The 27727-nt window shown below is 38.1% G+C and overlaps 1 protein-coding gene across 1 annotated transcript in view; it reads right to left on the bottom strand.

Annotated features, from left to right (window-relative positions):
- The window catches only part of ext1b (exostosin glycosyltransferase 1b), a 115479-nt gene extending 108831 nt beyond the window's left edge, over positions 1-6648 (bottom strand). Inside the window, exon 1 of the mRNA XM_066715969.1 lies at positions 4890-6648. Within this exon, the coding sequence (XP_066572066.1) occupies positions 4890-5839 (950 nt within the window). The 5' untranslated portion in view covers positions 5840-6648. The remainder of the gene's footprint in view (positions 1-4889) is intronic.
- Between the last annotated feature and the right edge of the window lie 21079 nt (positions 6649-27727).

The following is a 27727-nucleotide window of genomic DNA, read 5'->3' as shown; positions in this document are numbered from 1 at the left end:
TTCAATCTAATTTGCATCCCAAACAAAAAGCTCACCCTTTACTGTAAGAAGTAAAATAATGAAACTGCAAAAGAAACTTCCTGCATCTTTAAACATCCATAACCCTGTAATTGTCACATGGTTTTCAATATGAGAGCAAAATGTGTCAATATGATTTGCTTTAGTACAGTAGTGAGTGACCTATTGATTTTAAAAGCATTCCAGATCCCACACAGACCTTCAGGTAGTCAAAGAAAAACATTAGTCTATTTTTCCCACCCTCTATCTGGAGGTCATTTTTATTTAATTTACTTAATTTCACAGTCCTGCTCTACTTTTCTTCAATTTTCATTTTCTCTTAATAACATCTTTGAAATGGTTAGTGGGTATATTATATGAAACTGCATATGACACCTTTGCCCTTTTCTTCACAGTCCTGTTTTAAGTACTACAGAAAGCTTTGAAATCATCACATCATCTTAATGCAGACTTCAAACATAGTTAATACTTCAAAATTGGACTTAAACTTGGACGGAGTATGGTATAAGCCTAACCCAAGTGAAATATTTGGCATTTTTTGCATCTTTGGCCACAAATTCAAGAGTGCAGGCCAAAAATTGATTGGGAAGAAAACTGAACTAACGTCTGGTACACAGACTGAAACACTTTGAAGCAGGGATGTAAGGTAAATAACAATTAAAAGTAGCTTCCCCTGCTGTAATAAAATATAATGAAGCATACAATAGGTTTCCAATCAAAACTAATACTTCAAAATGTATGTTCAAGCCTGGCGTTCACTCAGAGTACAATTTACTACTGAAAGACAGAATGAATCTGACAAAAAACAAAAACAAAACTGTGAAGTTTACACTTTCCCCATCACAAAGATATCATGTACCTTACTAACAGGAAACCGTGTTAACTGAAGTGTCCTGGGGTCAGAAATGAGCTGATTCAGGATGTGCAGTGCGCTCCCACAGCGATTTGAAAAGATTACAGCAGTAACAATTTCATTTCATGCAAGTCTATGCAGCCTTTTCATACCCTTTTAAGTATCTGAATAGGAAGGATGACAATACTAATGAGTATAGATTTGTTATTAATTGCTTGAATGCATATATTTATTTATTTATCCAAGTATACACTATGTAATTTTGTTTACCAAAGGAAACTGCAAGCGGTACAAAGAAAGAAATACTACAGAAGCACTTCAAAAGGCAAATAGTTTGTACAAACAGTAAGCAGTTCTGGATCAAGTCTAATACTGGAGGACAAATGTACCATTATGGCAAATGAAATACTTTAATACTTGGCAGCAAGCAGAAAATTAGTCAATTTGCATACATTTGTTTGTTTTTTATAATAACACTTAACATAGAAAAAAACAGAAATAAAGTGCCTTAAAAAGGGGGAAACATTTTCAAGTGTACTGGAGGGTGGGTGAGCGATCTGCTTGGGTAGTTTATGAATATCAGTTTTTTAGCCTGTATAATTTGTGGCTTTCACAAGCAGACATACAGATCAAATAAAACCATGGATGATTGATTAATAACATTAAAAGTTTGTTTTAATTTTGTTTTAAAAACAATGCTAAAGACTTGTTCCCCCCCTTCTATCCTTTATCTCCTTCAGGTCTCAATAGTCTTTAACAATCATTTTCATTTTGAAAGTCCTGTCAGATGACTTGGTAATGACAAAAGCCTAAACCAAAAATATAATCTACATTACCAGTACACTTGGGCTTGGCTATGCAATAAAAGGGATTTTTGTTTTGATGTTTTCCATGTATTTTTTCCAGTGGTCATCTCTCTCCTTGCCGAGCACGGCACAATTAATAAAAATAGACCTCACCAACAGAAACAATCAAACAAAAGGGGAAAACCAGTGACAGACTGATTTTGTTATATTTTAAATATGACAGATTTCATTTCTGCCACTCGACAGCACTGCTGTATGACCTGACTGCTCATGATGTGCAAACAAATGAAAGTGATTGGAGTTTGGGATTTATTATACTGAATGGATCTTTTGGTAGTCATCTACATTCATTATATATTATATATATATATATATATATAAAATGAATGTAGAGGACTACCTAAAGATTTAATACATAATACATTTAATACAATACAAAAGTAACAAATCAACTTCAAAACTTAGTCCACTTCCATTTTGTGCCATGCATACATTTCAGACATCTGTTCTCTAGATGTTGCTATATCCCCATTAACATGATTTATTCCCAATGAAATCTACCAACCCAGGCAATAAAATAAAGGTACATAGTCAAAACTAATAAGGAGTCTAAGTATTTGAAGCAGGAAACACATTTCTAACTTTGTCAAACTGTTACTAAAGATGTCTAAGGAAAAAAATTATATTGGAAATTGCATCAGCTCAATGCAGATAATAAACTTGGTTTTTGTCCAACAGCAAAAACCAAAAAGGCTTTCTTGGCTTTTCTAATATTTTAAAGCTCACAATGACGTTCATCTTAATTTGAGAAGAATGTTGAATTAAGATTAAAGATCAAGTTCAACCTTAGAAAATAACCAGCAATAGGATATTTAATTAGGAGTCCTGCAGTCTCTGTGGTGGGTTAACAACTTTTAAAGATGTGCAGTCATGAATCTAAAAAGCTTTGTTATCTTATGGTTTCAACTGCTATTTTTACAAATAACACACTGCCTTATGATTATTATTTTTTATATACTAAAATAAATACATATATTATTCATATAACCTGATTTTCACCATTTATAGCATATTTAGGATTTCATTCCATCTAAATTACTTCACAGGCATACAAAAATGAGCCATTCCCTTCCTGACATGTGGCTAGGCATTATAATCATAACGCATGCATGCCAGTCCAAATTGGGAACACAAACTATATGGGACAGATGACTACTGAGCTGCCTGTCCCACAGGGACCAACTAGAGATCCAGTGTTGGCAGATGTGATGAAATAACTGAGCCCCACGATGTCAATGTATTTTAGCAATATTTGATGTGATATCGGAAAAAAAAAAAAAAATCTGCTAAATATACCTATTTTAGTGTCAAGCAGTATTTCTTGGGGAAACAAACAGTCATGTGGGGAGGTGGGGAGATAAAGTTCAATTCAGTACACAACTTAATAAGACCATATGTGAAACACTGTAAGATCAGTCACCTATTAATCTTTAAAGCTCATTAAAGATAAAATAAGATTGAAATATCAGTTATGTCATGCTTTTTCTATCCATTTTTGACAAATAGTTAGATTTCATGTCTTTCCTTCTCACAGAGGCTCATATTAAGAAATATATATAAAAAAACACAAATCTATAAGTAGTCTATTCTGGAAGAACACCTTTTCATATATAGCCTTGTTTCTGGCAAGGTGCAAAAAATATTGATGTTGCACATAAATAGCCCCCAAACAACAATCACAGGCCTAACTACAGTCATACAAGCATTTAAATCAGTTGTACTCAAGATAAAGGAAATCAATGAAAACTGAGTTAAGGTATTAATTACATCCACAATAACAAATACTGCATTGCAAAAAAAAAAAAAAAAAAAAAAAAAAAATAGCACACTCTCTCCCTAAAGATGCATGCTTACCTTTGATTTAGTGAAACATTGTATTTTGTACATATAAATACGGTTTTATTGTTAACTAAATTCATACAAATGCTTAACACTTGACTCCCAAACTGCGAACAATTATGATGCAAAAACTGCATTATTGGATATCGTTTTTTTGTTTGTTTTTTTTAACTACAGAAACCTAGTTAGATGGTGACCTTCTGTAGCTTTAGTATTTAAATACCCTATTCTGTAACTAGAGAGAATTACTGCTCTGTGAAATAAAGTTGATTTAATCGTTCACTATAGCCTACATTTCCATTTCAGTTCTTGCGCAAAGGGCATTTGAGATTCTTGCACCACTGTTGATATTGGTTACAATCTTTTCCTCACTGTGGCTTGCTATTTTTAACAAGTACAAAAATTATAATAACCACAAAGCCAGCACACATTCCTAAAAGGAAAGAGGACGTGGTATATCATGGTCACAGTAAATTCAAGTGCAGTTACCTGTAATTTGGGATAAGTTTTTTTGGGAGGACTGACAGCAGTGATTTACACAAACACTGATAAATAATTGAGTAGCTGGAGATGTCCTCCATTTTCCAGTCAAGCCTGAAAACAGCACAGCAGACCCCAAAAAGACCTGTCAACAGATTGATCCAAGATCTTGCCAGGCCTGACCATGTATTTGAATGGCTCTAAAAGAGACGGCCGAGTTTATATTTCCATGCAGACATATGATGAGGCTGTATGGCTTGTGGCGGTGGCCATGGCTAAGAAAAGCACACTGCATGGGAATTTGAACGACTGCGATTTACAAGCTCCATTAAATGCGCCAGTGGTTCAGTGCCCGGCATTAACTGCAAAAAAGGAGAGTCCATCCTTCATTCATAAACAATCAGCAGACAAATTGATGGGTATGTCTGCAGTCCTACTATATATACAGAAACCGGTACGCAAACATACTTATTATTCAAAGTCGGGTTAGAGTGCACATTAAGTTGGGCACAAAATGACTACTGAAAACAACCGAACCAAAGAGTAGAATTCGGACATTAGAATTAGAATGCAGGAATTCGAATTCTGATTTCGAGAATGTTTGCTTCGAATAAAGCCTGGGCATTTGTTTAATACTGAAAGCAATCAAATCAACTCGCAGAGCTATACCATTGAGGGTCAGATTGCACAAACTGGCGTGCAGTGCAGCCTCGCACTGTGCACATGCAACAGAGGAGCTGTAGCCAGTCGCTACAACGTTGGGTTAGCTGGATACACACTGTCTCCACAGATGTATCTTGAGTTGAGTGTAACATTTCCCCCCACACACTTACTTGTCATACTCCGCGTTGTCCTTATCACACCGCGCATCCTTGTGCTTTTGCCAGTCTTTCCCGTGTTTGCAGGTTGTCAAAAGGACCACGTCCTCGGCGTTGTGGACGTGGTATAAGGCATTCCTTGTGTCGGACCCGATTCCAGTCAAGTACCTCTTCCCCTTAAACACGAGCATATATTTCCTAAAGGGGGGGATCGAATTGTACTTCAGAAAACCCCGTTCCCCTCCTGTCCTGGGGTGATCTTTCGAAAACAACGGGATGGACACATCGAAATTGGGTCTGAAGTTTTCAGTACCGATGCTGGCCTTCGCTAACATAGCTTGCCCAATATCGAAGCCCAAGTCTTCCGTGTAATCTGGCCAGGTTCCCGAATACAAATTGAAAATTAAATGATTCCTACCATTGTTCCAGAGATGCAAGTTTTGGACTTTTGTTTTCAGATTATGTACGTACTGGGGGGAGAGCTGGTCTCTGTCCAAAGTATCCAAACTGAGGACGAACAAGCAGGCTTGGCCGGGATCAGAGGTGTAAAAGCGAGATGCCTCGATGGCCGATAAAATGTTCTGATAACTTTCCGAGATCTTCTCCCCTTTCTGCTGGGGGTAGACATAAACTTTAAAGCCGTTTCTCTGGCACAGGGAGAAATCAAAGCAAGACTCCATGCGACACCGTTTGCCTTTGTAGACGCTGGAGTTGGCGTCCCTCTTCTGTCTGGGCGAGATGTGCATATTGTAATCCTCGTTGTCCAACTGATCCCAGGGAAGAAAGGGTTGTAAATGGTCGGAGAAGTGGGGCCAGGGCTGATCCGGGTGAGAGCCATGTCGGCTGTGATCTTCACGCCGGTTCGGGTTTCTCGGAGCTGCAACTTGTACGCCTCCAAAGTAGAACAGTAGCACAAGACAGGCGCCGGCGGAGAGCAGGATTAAATAGCGTTTTTTGGCCTGCATGTGTCCTACTATCTGGGTCGAGATGTTTGCAAATAAATCCAAAAAGCCCCGAAGTTTGCCGATCACCACTTCCAGCTCCAATCCGCCATCTTCCACCAGCCGGCAAGGATTTCAAACTCTCGTCTTCCCCCTTCTTCTTATTCCGTTCCCCAATCCTCGGACTGATCCAGCGCATGTGGGCGACTTATTCTTTATCTTTCACCTCTTCTAGCATTTTTTCTTTTTCCAGAGTGCTAGTGGTATGTCGCCTAACCTAGGACTAATAGCACCTCCACACCAGCTTCACACACCAGACGCTTTCCCAATCCGTAGCCTGTGCACTGCTCGGGCAAATACACTATTTCCACAGTGGAGTGAAGGATCGTGGGCTGCCTGCCTGCCTGTATACACGGCGCCGGGAGAAGCCCTACACTTTCAATGCAAACTCATGAACACGCCGCCAAGCAGGATTTAAACCCCTAGTCTGGTAAACCCAGGAAAGATCGCCGGCTCCCTCGGATCTCACGGCTCCTGCAGACAAACCTCAGTTTATTTCTACCACTGTAGCCTCACAAATCCCTGCATTTCTCTGACTATTTTTTTTTTTTTTAACATTCGCACCAATAAGACCAACACCGGCTTCAATCTCTCAGGTTCGCTGCTAATCACAGAGATACACGAACAAGGCGTCTAACGTCACAAGCCTGCGATTTGTGTGTTTTTTTTGGAGAAATGAATCCGAAAGGGGAGCTGAGCCGCAGAGTGTCGGTACCCAATGCCCGAATGCTCAGCGGTTCCGATCGCTCTGTAACATTCCAATCCAGACACGACGGCGGCTGACGGCACGTCACCGGGTTACGCAGCGGGCTTTCCCATTGCGTCACATCCGGAGGAGGCGGGACACGCACGGCACCCATTCATAACCACGGGCCGGCCGCCTCGGGAGAGAAGTAGGTCTAATGTACGTTGTAGAGAAAGTGTGTTTGGGTTTCGTTTTTTTGTCACCCCATTTTATGACGTTTTAAAGATATGGTGTGTTACATTTTGATGCCAATCAAGCCCAAAGGAAACCCATCGATTAGGATCGGTTAGGCGGCCTCGCTTTCACTGAGTCTTTTACGGACCAGTTTCTATTATTAATGGTTTGGACCTATTTTTATCCGGCAGTCTTTCATGTTGATAAATAACGGATTAGCAGTACCAGTGCTCGGGGTGAACAACCGCAGCTTAACACACGACACCGAGTGGAGGTTTTAAACAGTCTGCCGGCTGCCCTATTTACAAAGTGGTCTATTTACCAACCCACAGATAACACTAAACAGGGGAGCTGGGTTAGCCAACTGTCTGTCAACAACAGGACAACCAGAAATGTTTAGACGATCTATAACAGCAGACACACAATGAGATGCAAATGAAATGTATTTTCATTGTGCACAAATGCACGTCTTGTTTACCATGTATGTGAACATGCATACAGTACAAACATATGCAATGATAAAGGCAGAACAGATGCATCAGACAGACAGAGAATAAATACATTTACACACACACTTTTATATAAGCCATATTATCCCCCCAAAATATTCATATCTGTAATTTTAAGAATGCGAATAAATAGTAAATAATAATAGCATCCCCTTAAAAGATGCTGATTTATTTATTTACATATATTTCAATTGTTTATGCAGTTCAATTCCATGCTGTCAACTTGCCAGCTGGGGTCTGCTCAGTAAGGGCAGGCTGCACTGTGTGTAATGTATCAAGTTCATGATACATAGTATTGTAAACATTACAAATCAAAATCTGGCACACTCTGCATTCACAATGCAACACTAATCTCACTCATGAACAGAGTGAGTCGAATGCATTAACTAAATGAGTAAGTGGAAAGAAAACTACATCAAAAGTAACTCAGAATGGTAAAAAAAATAAAACAAAAAAAGTATCTGCTGCTAGCAATATTGCACAGATTGCATTTTTTTTCATTATAGGAATTTGTGTTTTCATTGTTCCTTGGGAAGACAGAGATGTGGTATTAAAGCACTTCTGTTCAGAATGCAGGTTCATTCTTTAAGGCCATCATAAAGACCCAAAGTGGGCCATTGTAAACAAATACCTAGCTTGTTAACGCAAACCGCAGGTACAATACGTTATTATAGAAGAGCAGACAAAACAGTCTTTGATATCCTTATCCCAGTGCAGATGAATCTTCTGATAAACTACCCTGGTGATGATGTAACATATTACTGTATTAACAAAATAGGAAGAACATTTGAGTAGAAAAAGATAAAAAGAGTACAATTGATATGTGATATGACGACAAATGTAATGGAAACATTTAATAATAATTTGAACATTAAGATCTGACATCCTTTGATAGATTGATACACTTTAACTTGTATGCATAATACATGCTATAATGAAGTCCACAGCAAAAACTGGTCCTTTTAAAAGAAGCATAAGGTCAAACCTGTTTGTTGTAATCACTTAAAATTGGGATTTTGCAAAAACCCAAACCGTGTTATTTAGTAAGTTTGGCTATACTACTTATTTATTTATTTCAGATAAGTATATGAGAGAGAGAGAGAGAGAGAGAGAGAGAGAGAGAGAGAGAGAGAGAGAAAGAACAGGATATGGAAGTGTTTTGGACCATTACTTATTTTTTATGAAAGAAGTTTTTGGAGCATGCATGAAACATACCAGAGTGCAGTCCATTTTATTAAAGGTGTGCAGATATATTTAGCTGTCTGCCCCTAAACTAAATATACCTTCACTTCCAGTAATGTCCTTCAGCATGTCATTTGACCTTTGATAACATTTTTATTTGCCTGAAATATTTCCATGCTTTCACACTGACAGCCTTGATGAGGTCAGAAATTATTGTCCAATGAATTTAGCAAGGTGGTCATCCCAGAGGTGAATATGACGTATATGCATGATGCCTTTGCATGAGCTATATCTTACAATAACAATAAATTGTTTTTGGACATTACATACATTTGATCCTGATTTCTAGATATCGCATATGGTCTGTTCAATGTATAGCAATACATGGTGTTATTAAAATAATGAGTCTTCTAAGATGGTTTGAATGTTCTGTTCTATATATTTTTGTTTGTGTAAATTATATGAAGTATTTGTACATTTTTACAGTGTAGTCAAATTATTATCATATTTAATTCACTATACACACACACTAACATATATGTATATATATGTCAGTTTTTTACATTTGTAATACATTTACAAGTCCAAGAATTACAAAAGCTTTTATGAAGCTTCTATGAAAATGAATTTAAAAGAAACTAAAGTTGATGTCTCACAAATATGATATTCTCAAGCAGATTGAAGTAAATCTCATCAAGCTAGAAGAGGTCAACAGTTATGAGTATCTGGGTCACTTAATATCGTCAACTGAAAACCAGATGTCCAAAATAAACAGAAAAGCCAAACTAGAATACAGGGGTTTTGAAAGATTAAGTATGATGATAAAGGGAAACAGCCTTTGTGCTTAAAAGGAAAGTATTTCACAAATGTATACTGTGAGTATTAAGATATGGATCCAAAACCTGGACTTTGAATGCTACCAAAAACCTTGGAATGGTCTAAATAACAAGAAGAAAGATACAAATACAAAATAGCTCAACCCTATTACGAATGAAGACACATAGTGCTTGATTGTTACTTTGCATAAGGCAGAAAGAAAGAGTCCACTATTAAACAAAAATAAAGTTACCATCCAGCATTGGTGTTGTAATTTACAATTGGTATTTGGTTTAAAGGTTTGATTTGGTCCAGGCAAATGTGTGGCAGGTTCCAGGATACATTGAAACCTCTTCTACGGTGGTGTAATGTACATCACAGTCTTGTCTTTTTTTTCTGAATATGCATACTTCCATTATAATTTATGGTAATTTGTTAGTTTGAATATACTACTGTGCTATTCTGTGTACCAATAATGCGGATCCTTGACCACACCAACACAGATGTTGAAGGCCTCAATATCAGATTTTCACACATTATTAAGCAATCAGAGCATTGTCTTTGCCAATTACAAAACATTTCAAAATAGTCTCCCTTAAGTATGGATTTTCTGTTGTAAAAATTGTGGTTTCCATACTTGAATGAAAAATGATTTGTATGTTTATTTTACCTTTGGATAGATTTCTTACGAGCAATGCATTTTTTTGCTACTTCCTATTTTGCAAAGATATTTTGAGTGATTTGAAAAATAATCACTATAAATGATCATTTTCTGTGGCCCCCCTTAAAACAAATTTAAAAACCTGCAAGCTAAGATTTAAATCATTGACCACTTCCTCGGAGGAAACCAGAAAAGAACAAATGCTGATGAGAGTAAAAATGTCTCCTAAACAAAAGGTCAGTGTGACACTAACAATAATTATGGAGGAAGAACTTTATCTAAGCTTTCAATTGACAAATGCAGATTGACAAAGTGTGAGCAATTTAATTTATTTTGCGAAAGGCATAGTAATAACTAAGCTCTTAAGGTATAATACAGCTTTCTCAGGCTTATGATGCATTTAAATGCAATTCCATCATTTGAGTTCAGCCACCCTTCTTCAGTGCATTCCCTACCTCTCCCAGTTGAATTGAACTTTTGTTATCTTTAATCTGATAACTGACTTGTCCAAAAACCTTTATAACGAAGACAAACATTCTGTATAGTCTCTGTATATCATCACTGCAGTGTCCCAATAACGAATGCTCTAACTTCTAAATAGCTAAAAGTACACTATAGTACACAAAGCACACAAAAGTAACTTTCTTCCTTCAGAAATGAACAAAAGCATACGTATTAGCATCTTCAGTCTTTGTCATTGCATTACTTGATGAAAATGTCTCTAAGATTGTTTTGTACCGTGAATTGCCTCATCCCACCCAACACATCTTGATTTCATCTAATCTCACATTAGATTTCTTGACATAACAACAATCCATTCTTCTTGCTGTGTGTCCTGCCTATGTCTATAGTCTCTTTGATGTGATTTTGTCTTATTTTTGTAACCCATTCATTTATGTTAACGTCTCTTCTTGTTAATCCAAGGATACGTTTAATTTAAGGCATCATCTGTACTTCTTGCACAATGTTTGCATTCAGAGTCCAGGCTGTCACATCCATATGTTAATACAGGAAGCACACACTGGTCAAAGATCTTCATTTTTATTTTGAAAGGCAGTTCCCCCCTTTTCAAATTATACGTAATCTTCCAAAAGCCCTCCAGCCCATTTTGTCTCTGCTTTTTATTTCGGACATCTGGCTTTCAGTTGTTGATATTAATTGGCCCACATGCAGATAATTGTTGACCTCTTCTAGCTTGATGCCATTTACATCAATTTCCTTGGGAAGAGCGTATTTAATAAACATCATTTTCATTTTCTTTAGATTAATTTTCAGACCTCCTTTGATGTGAGCTGTATGTAGTTTGTGAACTGGTAATTGTGATTATTCTCGACTCAATGCAATTATAATGATGTCATCATTACATTTTAGGATTTTTTTGTTTTCAGACTTTTCTTCCAAACCACTGTTTTTAAAAAGGGCTTCCAATGTGCCTGTAAAAAGCATTCTGAATATTGTATGGCATATTTCAGTATATTAATAAAACATACATTCAGGGTATGTTTTTTTATATTTATTTTCAGTATGGGTAATTTGAATCTTCTTAACAAATCTAATGAGCAGATTTATTACAGACCATAAATTACTTTCAGGGTTGTTTCTTTGACCGAGATATTCCCATATTTTCAGAATCCATCATTCAGGGAATTTTTTTCTTGAATATTTTTTTAGCATGACAATTAATAACAAACCAATATTCTTGAAATCATGTTAAAGAAAACATAATAGGATGTTTATGGCAGAAGAAAAATGAAAGGGAGATGCAAGGAATAAAAAAATAGCTATTTAAAGGTAAAAGAAAAGAAACACTGCAAATTGGAATAATGGCAAACAATTAATCTTGCAGGTAACTTTGAATACCTACACTAGATCTGGTATCAATTGCCATCATAATTATACACATGTTGAATTCCCCACAGTCTTGTCTTGCTTTATTTAAGTCTTTGTTTTTCAAAATTAAAACAATCAAAATAAACCCAAGAGAAAATTATATTTACTTGAAAATATCACCTTTGGTAACAGGTCTTAAGAGCATTAGAACATGAAAGTGTTATTAATCTTTCCAGTAAGTCTAGCCAGCAAATAAATAAAAAGGAAAAACAAAAAGGTAGACAAATACTGTTTGCTGGGGACAGGAGTACCTACATTGTATTTGCGCTTGTGGCCTTGGGATGTAAAGTGGTTTTGCAGGGAACATTTTCGGACAGAGTGAGTGATCTGGAATTTGGATTGTCAGATTCATCAAGATTCCACATTCCCTGTGCACCACTGAATAAAGCACAGGCTATTGTCGTCTTCTTCTTCTTCTTCTTCTTCTTCTTCTTCTTCTTCTTCTTGCCTGCATACACTACTATTACTAACCAACATACTGTACATACTTTGCTAACCTAGCATTGACACTAACCTACCTGCTATTATTACTATCCACATTGTCACTGATGCATATTACTACTTCTACCCTGACCTAGGTATTTTGACTTTAATCATGGTACAAACTAAGAATTGAACTGTTCAGGGGTTAACAATTGACTATGAGCTGGCAAGAACACATGGTCAATGTGTATGTAATATATCCTGTAATATTTACTGCTGCTATTATTATTATTATTATTATTATTATTATTATTATTGTTGTTGTTGTTGTTGTTGTTGTTGTTGTTGTTGTTAATGTTCATTATTCCTGCCACCCAGCAAATAGCAATGCTACTGATTTAAAAAGTCTTTGTTTGGTTGTTTATTTTGTAAATACCCATCTGCATAATACACAAGATTTACATAATACAGTAAAGAACAATACATGTAAAATACAATACACAATAATATACAGTATAGGTCATAGTTAATGTGAACTCAAAACAAGTACAAAACACAGTGCAGACTTAGATTCATAATGTGCACAGTGGGTAGATCAGGCATAATTATGAATCTTATATTTTGCATTTATAATTATAATTTATTCATAATTACAGGAAGAGAAACGGTATTGTATTCATATAACGGCAAACAAATAAAGAAGATGAATATGAATATGTGTTATGAGCCTGTGTTTACTGTGTTGGTAATTGGCAAATAATGTGTTTCCATTTACAGGCTTTTAAACATCCTACTCAATCTCAAAATGTGCCGGTGAATACAGAGCCATACGGTCACACTATCACTAAATGTAACTGTCGACCGAGATGCTGCAGGGATGATAAACCCCATGCTCTTGTAGGTGTAGTCTGCTATCTTGTAAATATTGAAATGTCCATCCTGAAACACTGAAGAGCTCTCCTTTGGACTCTCCGTTCAGGGGAGAGTCTATTGCACTACAGACACAAGAAAATGCCCTCACACCATCTAAACATAAACGCTATAAACAAGCCGATAGAGAGTCATGGTAATCTGTTCACAATACCGACAGATGACAGTTACCAATTCCAGCCTTGACTAACCTGTTTCTATAATTGCGATCCTAGCTCTGCTCCAGCTATGACTCCTCATTCAGAGAAGTTCACATCAGTTTAATTAAAAATAGGCATGATTCACATTCCTCTTTAGATTGAATTGTATTATACATTGTGACCTCGAACAGTAAGAAAATAGCAACATTCCTGAACAGGTTGAATGGCTGAGCTTAGCACATTGTCAATACCACTGGCTTCACTGTGAGTGGTTTGAGGGTACTGCATGAAGTGTTATAGAAAAGCGGTCATGGTCATCTGAGTATTCATAATGTGGTTTGTCATGTTTATGCAGGAGTAACTGCGCTGTACAAATTACACATGTCATTCAACGAAGCTGGCGACTGTGGGTAAACATCAATTGAATGGTTTCCGAAATGTGTTTTAAAAATGGAATGATCACTGATATCGTCGTCACCAGCAGCAATAAAAAAGGAAAAACAAACGGCTAATGCTATAAAATAAAACATAACCTGTCTATTGGGACTATTACGTTTGCATCTGGAAACGTACTGTATTTGACCCTTTGTAGCTTTATTGTTCTCATATAAGCAAAACCAGGCATGCATGTGCTGTGAGAGTAAAATATATTGTATTTGCATTAGACCTATAGTTAAATATAGAAAAAAGTCATGTTTGATCTGACATATTAGTGATTTAAGTCCATGCTCTTTTCTATAGTATATTTTATAGGTATGCCAGCAATATACTATGGGAATGCACAGATATCTATGAATAAACATAGAGAATTGAAAAGCGAAAAATACATACTATAGATTGGATTGCAGAGTGACTCAACTGTTAATAGTATGTGCTCAGAGCACAGTTTGGACCCTCTAGTCCAGACATCAATGCAGTTTTGTCAAGCATGAAGCATTTGGCATTCTTAAGTGTTGTTTTTTTTTCTGTAGAAAAATGGCATATATTTATCAATCAATTATTCCATCACACAAAGAACAGAACAACAATAAAACTTGACTGGAAGTGGTACAAGTTGTAAAGAAAGCCCAGATCATTGAAAGGTTAAAAATATAGGTTAGAAAAAGGTTATGCATTTCAAAGCTTGTCTCCGCCACTGACTTTGTTTGCATTTGCTTCTCTCTCCCTGGCTCAACCATACCTGATATGAAAGCTTAATAGCTCCACTTGCTATCTTGAGGTGGTGGAGTGAAGGGATGCTCTTAAATTGGCTTATTCCCTCTGCTCCACTACCCTTAACTTGGTACCCGATTCCTTCCGTGTCTATGCTCTACTGCACAGAGACAGCAGTTACAGCCAGAGCAAGTTCACCATTTTTGACTGGTTTATCCAGCATGAGTTTTCAAAATGATTGCTGTTCTGCTCATAGGCAGTTAAATATCTTTAGCAAATGGAAAATCCATAATCTCTGAGTTTAAATCAGGCCATCTTTTATTGATTTTTGTACTTAGACATTGAACTCAAAAAAGTGCAAATAACGACAGTGCAAATAGTGGGGTTAGGATGGGGACAGTGCTATATATCACCACATATTTAGGCTACATGTTTATTCTTTTCCTTTTCACAGTTTACATCCTTGTTTGGAGTTGTTTATAAACCTCTACGTTATAAATCTAAAGCACAATGCTTAAAAGATGTCAGCTTACATTTATGCAGTGGTTTGTGCTCATTGTGTTGTTTTGGAGAAGTCCGATGTTTCTCACAACTGCTGGAGAAACACCAATTACATCTGCTTCCATCACATCAAAGAAAAGGTGAAGAAAGACTTCACAGTAGTCATGCTGTGACTTACATCTAATAGGTTTTAAAATGGTCAGGATGTGAAAACAAATTGTACAGATTACAGTGCTCAAGCAGTGGAAACTACATATATAACAGATAGAAACAAATTGTTATTGGAACCTATTTCCACTTTCAGCCTTTTGCAGTCTTTGTTAATAATCAGCATTTCCTATAAACAGAATTTCTGTTTAATGGTATTGTTGTTTACCTGGATTACATTGTAGGCCTTTGCTATATCACCTGCATTTAAAGTGACCAGGTTTAGTGCTGAAATATATTTCCAGAATATGAAAAGGAATCACTCTGAAGCATTAGCATGTATAAAATATTCATAATCATTAAGTCTGTGAGTATGAATATTCCCAGCAATGATTTGGCCTCATGCAAGGCGATCTGAAGTTATGTATCCTTTATTTAAACAGGAAGTCTCATGAGGTCAAAAATCTCTCTCTGTACATCTGAGACAGTTACCTTAACTTGTAATATTTACCAAGGACATTATTAAAATATCGAAATATAAAATAACTTGAGTAAATACTTTACTTCCAATAACTCTTTGAATCCACTGTCAACATCCCCCGCAAACTCTACTCCACCTTCTCCTCCCTCTTTGCCCCCTCCTCCCTCGTCTCTCACTGCAGATGATTTTGCCTCCTTCTTCTCCTCCAAGATCATACACATCCGCAAGCTCTTCAACACTCCCCCCTCCTCTCCCATCACACCCAAACCTCCCACCAACCAATCTTCCTTTACTTCATTCTCACCTCTCTCGGACTCTGAACTTTCCTCTCTCCTCTTACGTCACAAACCTACAATGTGTGCCATGGACCCTCTCTCCACTCGCCTCCTCCAAGCAACTGCTCCTGATCTACTCCCCTTTATCTCCTCCTTCCTCAACTCCTCACTCCTCTCTGGCTGTTTCCCCTCTGCATTTAAACAAGCTGCTGTCACCCCACTCCTCAAGAAACCAACCCTTGACTTCACCTCTCCTCAGAACTACCGCCCTGTCTCCCTACTCCCCTTCCTCTCAAAGACTCTTGAGCGGGCGGTCCACCGTCAGCTCTCTGCTTTTCTTTCCCAACACTCACTCCTGCATCCTCTGCAATCCGGCTTCCGCACAGCTCACCCCACTTAAACGACTCTCCTGGCAGTCACTGACTCCCTTAGCTGTGCTCGGGCGGCCTCCCTCTCCTCAGTCCTCATCCTCCTTGATCTCTCTGCAGCATTTGACACTGTCGATCACTCCATCCTCCTCTCCTGCCTTGTTGACCTTGGAATCTCTGGGACTGCTCTCACCTGGTTCTCCTCCTACCTCAACGACCGGACCTACCAAGTGACATGGCGATGTTCCTCATTCACCCCTCAACCTCTCCTCACAGGCGTACCCCAAGGCTTCGTCCTGGGTCCCCTCCTGTTCTCTCTCTACACTCGCTCCCTGGGCCCCTGTCATTGCATCCCATGGATTCTCCTACCACTTCTATGCTGATGATGCCCAGATCTTCCTGTCTTTTCCCTCTTCTGACCCTCTCATGCCCTCTCGCATCTCTTCCTGTTTGTCTGCTATCTCCCCCTGGATGCACTCGCACCACCTCAAGCTCAACCTCTCCAAATCGGATCTCCTGTTTTTCCAGTACTCTTTCTCACCTTATGCTGACCTCTCCATCTCAATCCCCTTGGAATCTACGACACTCTCTCCTTCTTCTTCCACTAAGAACCTAGGAGTCACCCTCGATCCTGCTCTCTCCTACAACCAGCACATCACCACGCTGACAAGCACCTGTAGATTCTTCCTGAGCAACATATGCCGAATCTGACCCTTCCTCACCAACTATTCGACTCAGCTGCTCGTCCAGTCACTGATCCTCTCCCGCCTGGACTACAGCAGCTCCCTCCTGGCCGGCCTGCCTGCAACTACTACCTGGCGCTCCAGCTCATCCAGAACTCTGCGGCTCGTCTGGTATTCTCACTGCCCAGATTCGCACACGGTACTCCACTGCTCCGCTCCCTCCACTGGCTCCCAATACCGGCACGCATTCAGTTCAAGACATTGACCCCCTAGCTACCTTCAGACCCTCGTCTCTCCATACATCCCCTCCAGACCACTGCACTCCTCCAGTGCCAGAAGACTAACCCTGCCTCCTCTCCACTGTCCTTCCTCCAGAGCCGCTCCTTCTCATCCCTGGCCCCTAAGTGGTGGAATGACCTTCCCACTGAAGTCAAAACAGCAGAGTCCCTAACCTCCTTCCGGTGCTTACTCAAAACACATCTTTTCAGACAGTACTTGTAATTTAGTTACTCTCCTGTAAGATAGCACTTATACAACATTTTATCATACTACTTGCCTTGTTATTAGTACTCGTATTGTTATTTTGATTTCCCCTATGCTCCCTTTCCCTTGGCCCTTGACTGTGACCTAACAACGTCTGCTATCAGCTTTTACAATCCAGGATGTAAGACCTCATATATTGTATACACTTGTGTAAATTGGAATTTGTAAAATGTATTATGCTTTGAATTGCACTGTATTATGTAAATTGGAATTTGTAATGTTTGATGCCTTGTACTGAACTGTATTTTTGCACTTTGTATTGCGCTTATATTTTGTAAGTCACCCTGGATAAGGGCGTCTGCCAAGAAAGAAAGAAATAATAATCATAATCATAATCATAATAAATCAATTATAAACAGAGATGTGTTTTAAAATATTCAAACAACTCAAGCGCCCGTAGTGGTACTCGACAATACATATTCCACTAATGTAAAGAATACTTTGAAGTAATAGAAATGTGGGGAGATCTCTGGAATGGATTCTAGCAGTCCTGGGATAGTTTAACTTGGATCTAGAGGAATTTCACATGCTCTGTTAATATTTACGTGTTCCGTTGGTCACTTTCCATATGGCGCTTAGGATACTAACACCTGCTCAGACGTGGACGCCAAAGAAGGCTGCAATTGTATTCGCTTGGGTTTAGAAGTGTTTGTTGTGGCTTTTGGTTTAGAAGTTTAAATTTTGTTTTGTGCAGTTGCCATGGGTTTCCTAAGGAAAAGAGCTTTCTAAAACAAAGGCTACTATTCTTGAAAGAGCCACCTGTGGGAAATTATATGTGTTTGGTACAGTCCATTAAGAGGAAAGGGGGATTAGGTTCTGAGCCGATAGTATCTGTAGCTGAACAGTGTTAGATATGTATTTGTTTGACTGAATTTACGTATCCTGTTGATATAAGCTCACTGAAAATGTATATACTTGTTTTCTGTGCCGTATATGTTATTGGTCAAATTATTTACATTAACAAATTAATCAGAGAAGTATTTTTGCTCAGAGAATATTTTTGGAATGGCTTGAAGTTTTTAAACATTTGTTTATTATCTATAAATATTATATACTGCAGTATCCTGTCTATGGTGTACAGGTTAGAACCAGGTTAGGCTCCAGTTCAGCATGACCAGGACAAAGTGGTTATTGATATTGAATGAACGGAAGGGAAAAAGTAGGGATTCTGTAAAAGTTTGACCTAAAAAACTTCAAGATTATTTTTGTTTTGTTTGGTTCTCGTCACTTTAAGCACACTTCTAAATGAAGACAGCTGTTAGTATTCATTCTGAACTTCCATGCAGACATTTAGGATTTTAAACAAAACTCTTTGCCCAGCTTATACAAACAAAACAGCTTATCTAATGCATATACTGAATAAAGAACACAGTGACCTAGAAAACATTTCTTATAAAAGCTAAAATAAAAATAAAACGCTGTTGAAAAATGGTGGTTATTATTTTTAAATCACTATAAAAGTCATTCCTACAGGATAAACACATTAAACTAAGAACTGCTGAAGTTACTATGAGTCATTTAATTAAACTGTGTATTTGTTTGTTTCTTTGTTGCTTTTTAAACACAATTCCCATTGATCCTAAACAATCAAAACATATATTTGTGTAAATATCCAATTTATCCATAATAAGTGATATTTCTAACCATCTATTTGTCTTTTGCAATTAATTGTGGTACATTGATGGTAGCTTTATTTAACCATACACACATGTACACACATTCACAAGATGTACACACATGTACAAGACCTTAAGTATCCTTCTGAACTTTGACCAATTGATCTGTATTTGCACCAATCCATCAATCAATCAATTAATTATTGCCTTCATGTTAATGGTTTAAATTGTGTGCCACAAAGGTGTTTTATAAAATGATATGTGGTATATTCCATCTATTTCCTGTTTGCTAACCCCTATCATTTCCTGTATGTCATCCCCTACTGCTCAATTAAAGCCTCTCCTCTTAAAGAGATATGGAAATATGTGAACATTACAGTGGCCAGAAGACCTTGTACATGGTGTTAGCTGCTGATATCTGTACAGTCCTCTCTCTGACAGCCTGTGACTTTACCCTGAAGCTCAGTCTCCTAGCTTGTACTAGACACGCTTCTCTAGGCCTGTCTGAAATCCAGTTCCATATAATTTTAGCCTGAAGTCTCTGAGTTGTTACAGAAAGCATTTAACAGGTGTGCCAGCTCTGCACAAGCCCTTGTAATGTATCAAATTCATCAGAATATTTTGATCTTAATTGTAGTTTTTGGACGCATGACAGATTGAGCAAATATCATAGTTCCACAGGCTTCTCCCAATCGTACTACAGATAATAAAGCCTCAAATGTCAATTGCATAACAATCGTTCTCATACCGCTTTCAATGCAAGCAATTTCATATATCTCTTGGAGTATTTTAGCACTAATAAACAGAACTAGAATGAAATGCTTTACACCCACTTCAGATGTTATGGAAATAAACTCAAATTAACAGCAATATTCTGGATGAAAAATGTAGGTCAGTCTTGATGCTTTCATTAGTGTGGTAGTACACAGTGGAAACCAGACATTGAGTTTGCCTGTCAGAGGGATTGGTAATGGTTTTAAATTATGCTAAGAACTGTAATCTTAAATATTTGAATTTGAAAATAAATATATGAAGAAAAAAAAATATATTGATCTAAAACATAAATTCAATGAGGAAATCAAAGTTGTTTTTTTTGTGGGGGGAGGGTGCATCAATTAGTGAGGCACTACAAAAAACACACATTTCTTTTATTCAAGAAGCCAGCAGATTTCTTCATTTGTTCATTTTCTCCACAACTTCTTACATTTAATCAAACAAACAAAAAGATGATAAAAGATTATTATACAGGTAGCACTTGACTATTTTCCTTTGTAAATCAGCCCTGCTGTTCAATAGGTACATTTACATGCAAATATTCTCCCGTTTGTTTTAGAATATTGTACTAATGAGAAGTCTACAGAGAAGATCAATCTTTTGATAGCCGTGATCTTCAATCCCTGTTACTGGAGAGTCTGTCCTACAGGAATTATATGAGTGTTGAAAGATTGGCTAAAGATCATGTTAATCTGGACTAATTAAGCCAACAACCATCTCAATTATGTAACGTGTTACCGATCTAGCTGAAGTGGTCATGTGATGTGGCTCAGAATAGTGTAGGGATGCAGAGTTCCAGAACCACACAGCACAGGAAAGAGAATTAAAGATGCCTAGGATGTTAAAGAGAGCAATATCTCTGTGTGGAGACTGCAGACACTGTCAAGATTAAAACACATAACACTATATGAACCCAGTTTGAAGGAAACTCCAGTTTAACTGTATAAACATTCAGGACCTATGCCAAGCATATTTAGCAGGTCATTCACACTTTACAGTTAATCATATCACAGATATGCCCTCTTTTTTACTTTTTGATGAGGAGCAATAGCCATATGTATTTTAAAACATATTATTGAATATATAAATCAGCAATGTCTGTTGGTTAACTTGGCTGACACATGCTGGTCAGATATAGCCATTGAATCTGACAAATGACCTAATCTGTATTCATTACAATGCACACGTAGAAACTAGTACAATGGAGACCTACCTTATCAATCATAGCTTTTATAAGTGCAGTAGAAGGTGTTCTTTCTGTCAACTTTTTCAAATAATGTGTTACACCAGGAATTATGATAGATGAGGGCATAACACCTAAAATAACTTGGCTGCAACAAAACAAAACAGTCTAAAAGCTATCACTTTTACTGCATCTGAATGATGTATGCCATACTTGTGTTGAGGAGTTTATTAGTGTTATGCCTATTAATTTCTGTGGCAGGTGGCATTTACCATATAAATGATCCATTTTGTGGGACTGCCTCATAACCTTAGACACTTAGTCATGGCGTCTGTAGCAAATCGAACAAACATTAACAAATGATGGACTTGGAACACTAAAGAAGAGAAAGCTTTGTGGAAAGTTTGTTTATAGACTGTATTTGCTACCTGCCTCCTATAATTCTAAAAATGTATAAAATAATAGGGTTTCTATTACACATTATATTGCTATATACTCTCTTGTACACTGCTCAAAAAAAATAAGGGAACACTTAAATCACACATCAGATCTCGATGAACGAAATATATTAAAGATCAGAATCTTTACTTTCATTGTGTAATTCGTTGAGAACAAAATGACGTAACAACAGTCAATGGAAACTAAAATCACCAACCGATTGAGGACTGGATTCAAACTCACACCGATAATCAAAGTAAACAATTGAAAGCGCAGGCTGTTCCAACTTGTGTGAATTTCATCACGGCAACTCATAATGTGACTCAGTAGAGTGTATGGCCCCCATGTGCCTGTATGCACTCCTGACAACGTCTGGGCATGCTCCCGAAGATACGGCAGATGGTGTCCTGGGGGATCTCCTCCCAGACCTGGATCAGGGCATCAGTGAGCTCCTGGACAGACTGTGGCGCTACTTGGTGGCATCGGATGCACCGATAACATCCCAAAGGTTCTCAGTGGGATTCAGGTCTGGGAAACGTGAGGGCCAGTCAATGGCATCAATGCCTTCGTCATCCAGGAACTGCCTACACACTCTGGCCACATGAGGCTAGGCATTGTCCTGCACCAGGAGGAACCCAGGACCCACTACACCAGCGTAAGGTCTGACGATGGGTCTGAGGATTTCATCCCGTTACCTAACAGCAGTCAGGGTACCGTTGGCTAGCACGTGGAGGTCTGTGCGACCCTCCAAGGATATGCCTCCCCAGACCATCACTGACCCACCGCCAAACTGGTCATGCTGGATGATGTTGCATGCAGCATAATGTTCACCACGGCATCTCCAGACTCTTTCACGTCTGTCACACATGCTCAGTGTGAACCTGCTCTCATCTGTGAAGAGAACGGAGCGCCAATGGCAGACCTGCCAATTGTGGTGTTCTCTGGCGTATGTCAGTCGAGCTGCACGGTGCTGGGCTGTGAACACAGGTCCCACTAGAGGACGTCGGGCCCTCATGCCACCCTCATGGAGTCTGTTTCTGACAGTTTGGTCAGAAACATGCACACCAGTAGCCCGCTGGAGGTCATTTTGTATGGCTCTGGCAGTGCTCCTCCTGTTCCTCCTCGCACAAAGGAGCAGATACCGCTCCTGCTGCTGGGTTGATGCCCTTCTACAGCCCTGTCCAGCTCTCCTCATGTAACAGCCCGTCTTTTGGTATCTCCTCCATGCTCTTGAGACTGTACTGGGAGACACAGCAAACCTTCTTGCAACGGCACGTATGGATGTGCCATCCTGGAGGAGCTGGACTACCTGTGCAACCTGAATGGGCTGCAGGTACCGCCTCATGCTACCAGTAGTGATGAGGACACTAGCAAAACACCAAACTAGAGAAGTCTGTGGCCACCACCTGCAAAACCATTCCCTTTTTGGGGGTTGTCTTGCTGTTGCCTCTCCAGTGCACCTGCTGTCACTTTCGTGTGCACCAAAACAGGTGACATTGATTCACAATCGGTTAGGCTTCCTAACTGGACAAATTGACATCTCTGAAGTTTAATTGACTTGGTGTTATACTGTGATGATTACGTGTTCCCTTAATTTTTTTGAGCAGTGTATATGTACTGGCTGAAAAAGTGTAAATCTCAGATTGAAAACATCAATTAAGGTTATCTTCATTTGATGGGAAACATCCACTACACACATACAATGAAAGTGATGTAAACCCTGTCTTGGTTGTAAGTAGTAGTTGTTTAAAGTGAAATATTACAAATTGCCATCATGGTCTGCCAAAAGCTGTAATTAACTGAAGAACCTAGTATACTTAATGCTAATATACAGTGTGGTCAGTGTTACTATACCTTGAACATGAAATAAATTGTGGCAGGGGAAATGAAAGGAAATTTGCAACTAACAACTTTTTTAAAATTTGCACATTTTGAGGTTGTTAGTCTAGACCACCCTTTGTGAAAGAATGTAAAGATGGGGCATAGCTTTTGATATCATAAAGCTCTGAGTTTTAGTTGATACAAACAACTTTTGCAAAAGGAAAAGCAGGCGATGCTGTAAGTCAGCTTTATTGTTCACAGAATCTCAGTAGAACCCTGCCAGCCAGCAGGCGATGTCGAGAGGTGCTGGCAGCTGGTGACAATGACATATCAAACACATTTACTGTCAGAGTGCCAACAGAAGACATCTTATGACCACTGTATTTCTCAATAACTGGATTCTACCATCAATACTGTCTAAAGTTTAACAGTGCTTCAACACTTATTTAAATTGTGCACAGTCCTGATGTCATTTTTAATTAATGTGCAAACTTTGAAGGCTGTTATGTGTTATTTATTATGCATTTCCGTTATTAATGTCTTGTGAAAACAATGCACCTATGCAAAGTTCCTCTCCTTCAAAACTCTTTATATTCAGTTCAAATCAAGATAGAATTCATTCGTAACAGATCAAATATATGGAAAAGGGGAACTCTTCTGGCAGAATTATCATTCTAACAGAAATCTAACCACAGTATTGAAATCTGTATTTTAGCACAGTACTAAATCTGTTTTGGAATTGACTGATATTGTCTTCTGCTTAACAATGGTGAATTCCTGCATTTAGTATATAGAAATCTTCAAACCATTTTCTTTTATTGGTATTATGGTACCGGAAAACAATGACTAGATATTAGTATCACTATCTCCTACCTCCTGAGAATACAAAGAATAAATTAGGAAATATATGTTTGCCACAGACCAATAAACATGTGCGTTAAAAGCCTGAACTGGAAAACAAAATTAAAGGTGTATATCCAATACTGATTGATTTCTTGATTGAAGCTGATAGTGTATCATTCTTTTACAGGAAATTGTGCCCCATTTTAACTGGACTCACTGTAAGCAATTTGATGAGTTACATCGAACAGATCCTCTCCAGAAATAAATACAATTAATAAAAATAAATAATACAAAATTAGATGGAAATAGGATTTCTGGGAAAAAGGATAGACATAGATCGAAAGTGAATCTAATTTTAGGCAGCGCTAAATTATAGAAGAACATCTTTGTCAGGCCCCCTACTTCCCCCTGGTGTAGTCATTAGGAAAGCAATCAAAAGTCAATCCTGGTAAATTGTTCTTCCTCTTCTGCAAAGTTTCTGACATCTAAAGTCTGAAAAATAAATGACTCATAGATAAAACCATTAATTTTTATTTATATATGATCGCTGTGGGGATCTAATAGTGGTTCATTTGATTGGGAACATTAGCAACGTGCCCATAAGGTTAACACTAGAAACTGCTGCTTTGTTACACATGTACATGGTTTCTATGTTACACCTGGAGCTATGGATAATAGCTTTGCAGTTCACCTTAAACACACTGATCTCTGTGGATAGTATATCGATCTATCTTGCACTGTACTTCCCAGAATTGAAAATGTAAAGAAAATGGTGTTGAAACATCACATGGTGTACTGTAGGATACAACATTTTTTTCAGCTTTTCTGAGAGTAAATCATAAGGGATCGATTGTGCAAATGCAGCCAAAGAGCAAGCAATGAAAAATGTATGTGTTTATTCAGCTGTGGTGGAAAGAATGCAAACCCTTCATTTGAAACAATGCTATTTGTTAAATATGTTAATTAAACAATACTTGTTAATCACTGTTGAACACAAATTCAGCCTAGAAAATCACTGACAAGATTTCAGCTGACTGACCTGAGATGGTTTGTAAACTTGTGTATAAAGCACAATTGAATCTAAACAGGTAAATATGTATTTAAAAAACTAGCCAGCATTTATGAAACCTTTAGGTCAATTCTCGAGTAGCATTACAGTAAACTTTATCCTGCTGTTCCTTTCGATGCCATATGTGCATGAATAAGTGTGTATATGTGTGGGTGTCTATGTGTGAATGTGCAATCTTGTGTAACTAAACTGAATAATTTATGCCACAAGCTATGACCGATCTGCGTGAATGACTGGGCTTGTCATAAATCATACCTGTCAGGTAAGCACTAATTCTGTCAACATTATGAATTTAAATGTGAACTTTTGGCTTCATTTTGTGTCAACAGCAAACTGTGTGATTGCTGTTCCATTGCACCCAGCAGGGAATGATTTATTTAGAACAGTGTTACTTAACCATATAACACCACTGCCCAGACATATTGATATAAATAAACTACTGGGGAGGGATGTTTAGTTTTTGGATAAAGATAAATGGTATGTTCATATTGGGTAAATAAACAGTTCTCTGAAATGCACACTAACAATGCGGAAATAGGTTAGTTGAAAAGTGTCACTTAGGTCAAAGTTTACAAACAAGAGGAGGCCATTCGACCCATCATGCTAGTTTGGTGTCCATTAATAACTAAGTGATCCAAGGATCCTATCCAGTCTATTTTTAAATGTTCCCAAATTGTCGCTTCAACCACATCGCTGGGGAGTTTGTTCAAGATTGTGACGACTCTCTGTGTGAAGAAGTGTCTCCTGTTTTCTGTCTTGAATGCCTTGAAGCCCAATTTCCATTTGTGTCCCCGGGTGCATGTGTCCCTGCTGATCTGGAAAAGCTCCTCTGGTTTGATGTGCTCGATGCCTTTCAAGATTTTGAAGACTTGAATCAAATCACAACATAGTCTCCTCTGTTCCAGGGTGAAAAGGTTCAGTTCAGTAAAAGGTTTGAGATCAAAAATTCCATCCTTGTGGACACCGCTGCATGTCAAAACAAACACCCAATTCTGCATGATTGATGCCATTGGAGGTAGTTTCCAGACTGAACACCATGCATGCAAAGCACTGTATCTTAAATGTTGAAATACTATAATTTAAGCTTGACTTCTTTTCTAAAACTCAGACCCACACACAACTGAAATGACATCACACACCATCAGTTTATTTTTAAACTTATTGGTGTTATTCGCTACATAACATCAACATAATACCTGGAAGAACCACCATGCTTCTTTTCGTTCTAGTAGCATTATTTAAGTTGTGTATTAAAGGACCCTGGGAAATCAGCTTCCACAAAGTCCCATCACTTGTAATGATTTAAAGTAAATATGATCTCAGTCGAGAAGGAAATCTTGAAATCAACTTTGCATTTGCACAAAATGAAAAACAACAAAAGAAGGTGTTTGTGTTGGCTGTGTCCTGTGACTTGGACCCAGAGTATAACAGTTGCCTGTATAATATAGTTGCTTTGCCAATAACTGGAGATTGAACTTTCTTCATATTTCTGTAATGCATCATCAACAAATGTACCTGTACGTGCATTATCATTTTGCTGCCATGAAGCTCATTAATCCTCAATTAGGCTGGCATATATGTTTTTCTGATCTCATCATTATCATTCTGATTGAAACAGTGTCAGTCTAATGGAAAAAGCAATTGAACTGGATCTGATCAATGTTCTCATTTAGACAGGCACGTCTACCAATTTGTGTATGTAATGAAATTCTACAGACCGCACACCTCAGGTCGGCCCTGGGAGACTTCCATATGAAGAATCTTTGTCACCATGTCACGCCACCTTCCCTTCACAGACCTAGAGGTTTTTTTTGATTGAACTTGTTTGTCCACAAGTCCTGAAACAGATGTGAAACAGTCTTGGAAAAAGTCGTGTTTTGGAGGAGAAATTCCCTTGACCACAAGCAGCTAATAGAGTATAAATATAAAAACACATTGTGTGTTACTCTGTCTTACACATAAGGGTGTTGGTCTTATAAGTACTGTGTAATTCTTATATGTATCCATGTATGTATGTATAGTAGAGTGTTGCAATGGTGCCAAGCTTGATAATACACAAAGGGCAGGCATGAAGGGAAGTGGTGATTTATTATTTACAGTGATCGGTGATGAAAATAAGATTATGAAATAGACATAAAACACAAAACAAATTCTAACTCCTTATTAAGCCTACCAAATTGAGAGACAGATCCCTCTCTACACATACAACTAATAAATGACAGGACAAACAGAGACCAATCCCAATCAGAGTCCATATTCATAAATCCAAATCAATAACTGTTCTCCACTGTCTGCAGTTCTCGTTCTGGTTCTAGTTCTCATTCTCGGTCTAGTTCTCATTCTCGGTCTAGCTCTCATTCTCGGTCTAGCTCTCATTCTCGTTCTTTGCTTCTCCCTGCCTCTCTGCACCAGGAAGCAGCCTGGCTTTATTCATGGGGAATTAGTGTTTATTTTGGGGTATTTAGAAAAAAATGAGAGGCAATAAAAT

Source organism: Amia ocellicauda, chromosome 10 (genome assembly GCF_036373705.1).
Source record: "Amia ocellicauda isolate fAmiCal2 chromosome 10, fAmiCal2.hap1, whole genome shotgun sequence".
Lineage (NCBI taxonomy): Eukaryota > Metazoa > Chordata > Actinopteri > Amiiformes > Amiidae > Amia > Amia ocellicauda.
Note: the sequence above shows the minus strand (reverse complement) of the source record. Positions and strands in the feature narration are given on the sequence as shown.